The sequence below is a fragment of the Myotis myotis genome, unplaced genomic scaffold (assembly GCF_014108235.1).
Source record: "Myotis myotis isolate mMyoMyo1 unplaced genomic scaffold, mMyoMyo1.p scaffold_m19_p_4, whole genome shotgun sequence".
Taxonomy (NCBI): domain Eukaryota; kingdom Metazoa; phylum Chordata; class Mammalia; order Chiroptera; family Vespertilionidae; genus Myotis; species Myotis myotis.
The window spans coordinates 112360272-112368793 of record NW_023416346.1 but is presented as its reverse complement, the minus strand read 5'-3'; the positions used below and the strand labels follow the sequence as shown (position 1 = coordinate 112368793).

The 8522-nt window shown below is 48.3% G+C and overlaps 1 protein-coding gene across 1 annotated transcript; it reads left to right on the top strand.

The window, feature by feature from the left end:
• Positions 1-2069: 2069 nt before the first annotated feature.
• Positions 2070-3071, top strand: LOC118653589 (melanoma-associated antigen B4-like). The gene has a single exon (XM_036304228.1). The coding sequence runs from the start codon at positions 2070-2072 to the stop codon at positions 3069-3071; it is 1002 nt and encodes a 333-aa protein (XP_036160121.1).
• Positions 3072-8522: the final 5451 nt, after the last annotated feature.

The window sequence follows — 8522 nt, the reverse complement described above, 5'->3', positions numbered from 1 at the left end:
AGTTGCTTAGAGTTGCAGCTCAGAGGCCTGCAGCGGCAGGCGGGGAACGTTGGAGTCCTCCGTCAGGGAAGCAAGCAATCCTCATGTTAGTTTCAAGCTGCCTGGCTGCCGGCCGCTATCTTGGCTGGAAGTTAATTTGCATATTGCCCTGATTATCCAATGGGAAGGGTAGCGGTCGTACACTCATTACCATGTTTCTCTTTTATTAGATAGGATTGATTTCAGAGAGGAAGGAGACAGAGAGAGAGAGAGAGAGAGAGAGAGAGAGAGAGAGAGAGAGAGGTCAAGGATGAGATAGAATCACTGACTGGCTGCCTCCTGCATGCCCCACACTGGGGATTGAGCCCGCTTTCCAGGCCTGTGACCTCTCGGGGATTCGAACAGCATCCTCCTGGTTCATAGGTCGATGTTCAACCACTGAGCCATGCTGGGTGGGCCCCCCTCACTTCTTTATCAGGTCTAAGAAAGGTGTGATCCTTAATCTGAAGGTCCACCACAAGTCAGCCAATGGGGAGTGGTGTGAAGCCTTACAAGGAGCTTGACTGAAAGCTGGGGATCCAAATGAACTCAGGACACAAAGGACCCCACTAAGCTCTCAGCTCTGGGTGTCCCCTGATAGGGAGGTGGACTGAGGCTCCCCTCCAGTACCTTTTCTCCTGAATCCCAAGGAGCATTGAGATGTCCACATCAGAGTAGCAGAGGGGAGGGCACCCAGGCTCTGCGCAGAGTTGGCATGATAACACTGAAGGTGAACCCAGAGGATCCCACATCCCAGAACAAAGGAATCCACACTTAAATCGCCTATTGTCACCTGAGTAAAGGCAAGGCAAGGCTGGGAGGATGTAACGTGAGACTCACTCTCAAGCAGTAGTTCCCAGTGTGGGCCATACACCCCACATGGGAGGTAATTTGAATTTTAAGGGGGGAAATTGAAGAATGAGTTATTAACAGTGATTTTTCATTTCTTATGGTTATAGGGGCCTCATATACAGCATTTAAATATATATTGTGACATCTTTATGCATTTCAGTTCTCAATTATATGTTTTGAAAATTTGTTTGCTATTTTGTCATATCTCCTCATATTATTATTATTTTTTAACAATTTCTTAGTGATTTATTCCTTGGTACTTCACCTGTCCTTTTGTTCTCTTATTTTTCTCTTTCATGGATGCCATGTTCTTTGGAAGCTTGTGTAGACCAAGTTAACAGACTTTTAGGCTTCCTCCATGTGAATAGGAGTCACTTTTTGAATAATAAGAATTATATGTAACAGTGGGGGGGGCATCAGGATTTTAGAGATGCGTAGGTGGGGCATGGCCAAAATAAGGTTGAGAACCACTGCTCTAAAGGTTCTGTGATTCCACTGTGGTACTCTTTTTAAAATACATATATTTTTATTGTTGAAAGTGTTACAGATGTCCCACTTTATTTCCCCCACTGACCCTCTCCACCCTGCTCCAACCCATCCCCAAGGCCTTCACCTATTGTCTGTGTCCATATGAGTTCTTTACTTAATCTCTCCCCACCCTCACTGCCTGCATCCTTCCCTCTGGGATTCCTCAAAATGTCCCATGCTTATATGTGTTTATGTCTATTTTGTTCATTAGATTCCACGTACCAGTGAGATCATGTGATAGTCTTTCTCTGACTGGCTTACTTCGCTTGGCATAATAGTCTCCATGTCCTTTCATGCTGTCCCAAAGGGTGAGACATCCTTCTCTCTTCCAGCTGCGTAGCATTCCATTATGGAAATGTACCAGAGCTTTGTTATCCACATATCTACTGATGGGCACTTGGGCCATTTCCAGAACTTACCTATTGTAAATAGAGCTGCTGTGAACATAGGGGTGCATATATTCCTTCTAATTGGTCTTTCAGGATTTAAACAGATTGACCAAGAGAGCAGGAACCTTGTGGGATCCTACATAGCACCCGGCAGGCTTTGAAAAAATCAAGGGGGAAGCTACCTGTTGAAGGTGCTCACATCATCTCTTTCTCCATCCCTCAGGTGCCCAAACCAGCTGTCCACTGGCTCACTACTGTCTGCTGAACTGAGCAACAGCCATCATGCCTCGTGGTCATAAGAGCAAGCTCCGTGCTCAGAAGAAACATCACCAAAACAGAGCTGAGAAACAAGGTGATAAGAGTGCTCAGGCCACGGCAGGAGAGGAAGGAAAGGCCATTTGCTCCTCCTCTTCTGTTTTAGGGGATGCTGGTTCTGGCCCTCTCCAGGCACCTCCGAGTGCCCCAGCCACCACCAGTGCCACTGCAGGTGCCTCCTGTGAAAGATCTGCTGTAAAAGCCAAAGGCCAGGTTCAGAAAAGTAAAAAATCCTCCCAGGCCTCAACTGCCACTGAGAGTTCTGGCCAAGATCTTCTAACTCAGAAGGCAAATATGTTGGTACGGTACCTGCTGTATCAACATAAAAAGAACCAGCCCATTAGAAAGGGAGACATGCTGAAGATCATCCGCAAGTGGTTCAGGAAGGACTTCCCTGAGATCCTCAGGAGAGCCTCTGAGCGCATGGATCAGTTCTTTGGCCTGCAAGTGAAAGAAGTGAAGCCGAACGGTAATTCCTACACCCTTATCGACAGTGAAGATGAGAGTGTGAGCAGCGGCTTCAGATTTCCTAACAAAGGGATCCTGATGCCTCTCCTGGGTGTCATCTCCTTGAATGGCAACAGCGCCAGTGAGGAGATGATCTGGGAATTCCTGAATAAGATGAGTGTCTATGATGGAAAGATTCACTTCATTTTTGGGGAGCCCAGGAAGCTTATCACCCAAGATTTGGTGCAGGAAAAATACCTGGTGTACCAGCCTGTGCCCAACAGTGATCCTCCACGCTATGAGTTCCTGTGGGGTCCAAGAGCCCACGCTGAGACCAGCAAGATGAAAGTCCTGGATTTTTTCTCCCTGCTCAATGGTAACATCCGCACAGTCTTGGCACCCCATTTTGAAGAGGCTTTGAAAGAAGAGGATGAGAGAGCCCAAGCCAGAGCCCAAGCTGCACCTAGGGCTGCCCCTCCTCCCAAGGCCAGTGGGCACTCCAGGGCCAAATCCAGCCTGTAACTTCACCTGAGTGAACTCGGGGTGGAGTCTTTCCAACTTTTTGGTTGGAAAGGACTGTGAAGCAGTTTCTTAATGTGCAAAATATCTTGTTGGCTTATCTTTGTGTGGCTATCCTATGTTTGTGTTTTCAAATGGTATTCTTTTAGGCAGAATGTTTATTTAGAGCCAGAATATAAGCCTATAAGTTTATGTATGACATGCATCACACATTTATTGCTGGTCATTAGGTTAGGAGTAAGAATTTTGTTTTCGAATTACAAATTGGGAATTCTTTGATCTCTTTTGTGATCCAGAACAGGATAACATGGCTTTAGAATAGGAATTTCTTTTGAGATATGAAAGAACTTTGCACCAAAATAGTGGGGAACAGTAGATAGATAGAAGATAGATAGATGACAGGGAGAGTAAAACGTGTCTGCTTCTGTTTTAAAATATTTTCAGTTACAGTTAGCATACAATATTATATTAGTTTCAGGTGCACAACATAGTGATTAGACATTTATATAACATACTATATTCTCATCCCCAGAAGTCTAGTACTCATCTGAGCCATATGTAATTACTACATTGTTCTTGACTACGTTACTTATACTGTACCCAGCATTTCCTGTCACAGCCAAGACATGGAAGTATAGGTGAATGGATAAAAAAGATGTGGGAGATATATAAACTGGTCACTTCCTGCTTGCCTTACCACGTTTAGTCTTTTGTTTTGTAAATTTTAAAAACATATACGGATTTGCTTATGTTTTCTAATAAGGTTTGAGAATATAAATCCTAGTGCATCAGACCTCTTGTTTCATGGCTTTTATTTGACCCGATACGATCATTAATTGAGCATCAGCTCCTTGGAAGTCTTCATGGTTGCATTGGGAATGTTTAGGCAAAGAAGGCCCTGCCCCTGCCCATGCACATGCCATTGCAATTATAGATCGTAGGAGAAGCTATCCTTACCAAAGAGGGTAAGGTACTCTCCACTTCATAAGGAATAAATGAAAAGGAGAGTAAAGAGGGGGCGGACATAGCATAGTAGGTAGTTTTCATTGATAAACAAAATCTAGTCCCATTGGAAAGTCAGTGGGCCATCCAGGGTCACATTCAATCACTTCTCTCAACCCCAGTGAGGTCTGAAGTGGGTTCTTCACACTGTGGTTGGAAATGCCTGTTGACCAGTATTCCTGATGAACACAAATACCATGTTAACTTATTTTTTTAATTGTTTTATTGCTTAAAGTATTACAAAGGGTATTACATATGTCTCCTTTTTTTCCCGCCCTTGGCAATCCCCTGGCCTCCCCTACCCCCTAGTGTCTTATGTCCATTGGTTATGCTTATATGCATACATACAAGTCCTTAGGTTGATCTCTTACCCCCCTCCCTCCTGCCACCCAACCCACCCAGGCCTTCCTGCTATACTTTGACAGTCTGTTGGAGGCTGCTCTGCCTCTGTATCTATTTTTGTTCATCCTACCTAATAAAAGAGAAACATGGTTATTAGCGTACGACCGCTACCCTTCCCATTGGCTAATCAGGGTGATATGCAAAATAACTGCCAGCCATGATGGCGGCCGACAGCCAGGCACCTTGAAACTAACATGAGGCTTGCTTACTTCAGTGACAGAGGACTCCAACGTTCCCCGCATGCCGCTGCTGGCCTCTGAGCTTTCAGTTTGAAACATTGTGACAAATATAGAAGCTAAACAAAATCCCAGAAACCTGCTTTCAGCCCGCCGGGATCTCAGAGCTGGAGTTGATACAGAGTTTCAATTATAGAACCCAAACTAACCAGATTCCTGCTTTCAGCAGCAGAGGCCTCAGAGCTGTAGCCAGAGCTAAAGCTGGCCCAGAATAAAAAAAAGAAAAAAGACAAAAAGGAGCGGTTGGTAGCTTCAGTCACCCGTCAGCCTGAAAATAGCCCTCAGCCCCAAACCCAGACTGGCCAGGCACCCCAGTGGGAACCCCCACCCTGAAGGGTGTGTGACCAGATGCAAAAAGCCATCATCCCCTCACCCAGGTTGGCCAGGCACTCCAGTGGGGACCCCCACCCTGATCCAGGACACCCTTCAGGGCAAACCAGCCAGTCCCCACCCATGCACCAGGCTTCTATCCTATATATTAAAAGGGTAATATGCCTCCCAGCACCGGGATCAGCGGAGTCGAGAGGCCTCCTGACACCAGGATCAGCGTGACAGGGGGCAGTGCCCAAACCCCCTGATCACCCTGCGGCTCTGTGTGTGACGGGACGGGGCCACAACCTCCCTATCCGCCCTGCTCTGTTCGTGACAGGGGATGGCGCCCCAACCCCCTGATCCGCCCTGCTCTGTGCCTGATAGGGGGGAGCTCCCCAACCCCTTGATCTCCCTGCGTCTCTGTGTGTGACAGGGTGCGGTGCCCAAACCCCTTGATCGGCCCTGCTCTGTGTGTGACGGGGTAGAGCCATGATCTCCCCATCGGCCCTGCCCAGAGTGTGAGAGTGGCGGCGCCCCAACCCCCAGATCGACGCTGCTCTGTGGGTGATAGAGGGTGGCACACCAACCCCCTGATCCGCCCTGCTCTGTGTGTGACAAGGGGCAGTGTCCCAACTCCCCTATCTGCCCTACTCTGTGACTGGCAGGGGGGAGCTCCTCAACCCCCTGATGGGCCCTGCTCTGTGCGTGACACGGTACGGAGCCCCAACCTCCCTGATGGGCCCTGTTCTGTGCGTGACAGGGGGGGCCTCCCCAACCCTCTGATCGACCCTGCTCTGTGGATAATAGAGGGCGGCGCCGCAACCGCCCGCCATGGGCCCTGCTCTGTGTGTAACAGGGTAAAGCCATAACCTCCCAATTGGCCCTGCCCTGAGTGTTACAGGGTGTGGCGCCCAAACCCCCTGATCCATCCTGCTCTGTGTGTGACAGGGGGCGGTGCCCCAACACCCATATAGGCCCTACTCTGTGAGTGGCGGGGGGAGCTCCCCAACCTCCTGATGGGCCCTGCTGTGTGCATGACATGGTTTCGGAGCCCCAACCCCGCTGATGGGCCCTGCTCTGTGAGTGACAATGGGCAGTGCCCCAACCCCCTGATTGGAGCTACTTTGTGCGTGACAGCTGTTGGCTCCGCAACCTCCCCATCGACCCTGCATTGAGTGTGACAGAGGGCAGTGCCCCAATCTCCCAATCGACCCTACTCTGAGCGTGACTGACGGTGGCATCGCAACCTACCAATCCGCCCTGCTCTGTGCATGACAGGGGGAAGCTCCCCAACTCCGCAATCAGCCCTGCTCTGAGCCAGACCAGGGGCTGCACCTAGGGATTGGGCCTGCCCTCTGCCATCCGGGAGCAGGCCAAAGCCAGCAGGGCGTTAACTCCCGAGGGGTCCCAGACTGTGAGAGGGCACAGGCCAGGCTGAGGGACCCCCCCTCCCCCCGAGTGCACAAATTTTTGTGTACCGGGCCTCTAGTAAGTTTATAATGGTCTTTATTACCCATAAATGAGTGAGATCATGTGGTATTTTTCTTTCATTGACTGGCTTATTTCACTTAGCATAATGCTCTCCAGTTCCATCCAGGCTGTTGCAAATGGTAAGAATTCCTTCTTCTTTACAGCAGCAGAGTATTCCATCGTGTAGATGTACCACAGTTTTCTCATCCATTCATCTACAGATGGGCACTTAGGCTGTTTCCAGATCTTAGCTATGGTGAATTCTGCTGCTATGAACATAGGGGTGCATATATCCTTTCTGATTGGTGTTTCTGGTTTCTTGGGATATATTCCTAGAAGTGGGATCACAGGGTCAAATGGGAGTTCCACTTCTAGTTTTTTGAGGAAACTACATACTGTCTTCCATAGTGGCTGCACCAGTCTGCATTCCCACCAGCAGTGCACGAGTGTTCCTTTTCCTCCACATCCTCTCTGTTAACTTATTTTTTGAGGTAATTTTTAATTAGTGGTGTTTCAAAAGAAAGTTTATTTAGATTCAGAATATAAGTGTATGAATGACGTGGATCACACATTGTTGCGTGCCAGGTTCAGGAATGAGAGCTTTGTTTCAAGAAATAATGTACACGTTGAAAATCTTTAGATCACTTTTGTGATCCTGAACATGACCACATGGCATTAGAAGGAGGATATCCTTGCTAATGGGAAAAGAAAGAGCCATGCTGAAATAGACGTTATCGCAACATAGGGAGAAAAAAGTAAAGGTTATTAAATTATGGTTTTGCCTTACTCCATTCTGACTTTCTTGTCCTAAATTTAAAAGTTATGTAACTGGATGTGCTTAAATTATTCCAGAATGGGTGCGTTTAGGGGAATGGGAATTTGTGTGGTCAATGTGAAGACCTTACAGAGATACCTAAAAATCAAATTAAAATGACATCAACATATTATCCAGCAATCCCACTACCGGCTATTTATCTAAAGAAAATGAAGCCACTAACGTGAATGAATAACTGTGTCCCCATGTTCACTGTAACATTATTTACAGTAGTGAGGACATGGGAAAAAAAACAGAAACCCTAGGTGTCCTTTGATGAATGAGTTGAAAGAGAAATGAAATACACACACACACACACACACACACACACACACACACGGATATATCATTCAGCCATGAAATAGAAAGACATCCTGCCATTTGTAGCAGCATGTGAAGAACTGTATGGCATTATGCTAAATGAAATGAATGGTCATTTAGCGGTGTTCTTTTAAAGAAAGTTTGTAACCCCTGGAAAACCGCTGGCACAGATGTCAGACTGATTAGAACCTGGGAAGTCTCAGGGAGGGCAGGGCCTCAGTCTAATGTGGGTGATCTCCATTTTGCACAGAGAGGGACTAGGTCTTTAACAAGAATCAATCCAATGTGAAGACGTGACGATCCTGAGTTTCAGGAGGAAAACCTAGGGGGCCCGGAAGAGTCCAGTACTATATTTAGCCCTGGGAAACCCAGAAGAGCTACCACTGAGGAGCCCACGCATCGCACCCGCGTGGTCTCAGGGAAGGATGCAAGGCCAGGTGGCTTGCACATCACAAACCGCTTCACCCGAGGACACTCAGCATGTCTCACACAAAGGGGGGCTCCCGCAGCACCGCCCCCTTCCGGCCTGAGAGGCCCAGGGCCCGCTTCAGAGGCAGGGCATCCTCACTGCCTGCTTCCCTGGGTCTCCGGGGAGGGCAGACTTTGTGGGGGCAAGCCTACACGCTTCTCTAGAGGGAAGCGTCCAAGCTCTGCAGACACAAAAGTGGGGACCCTGAGTGAGGACTGGGGTCCAAGGACACAATAAACGCTCCGGCTCCCGGCATCAGGCACGCCCTGGACAGCCCCGCGGGAAAGGACCCACCAATATCCCATTATGAGGCAAGGACCTTTCCAACAGTGTACATGTGTGGCGGCTGTCTGACTGAGGGTGGCTTCGCAGTAGTGGCTTTGAGTCAAGGTGAGGACCTACCTGCTACCCGCGGAAGCCGCACCCCC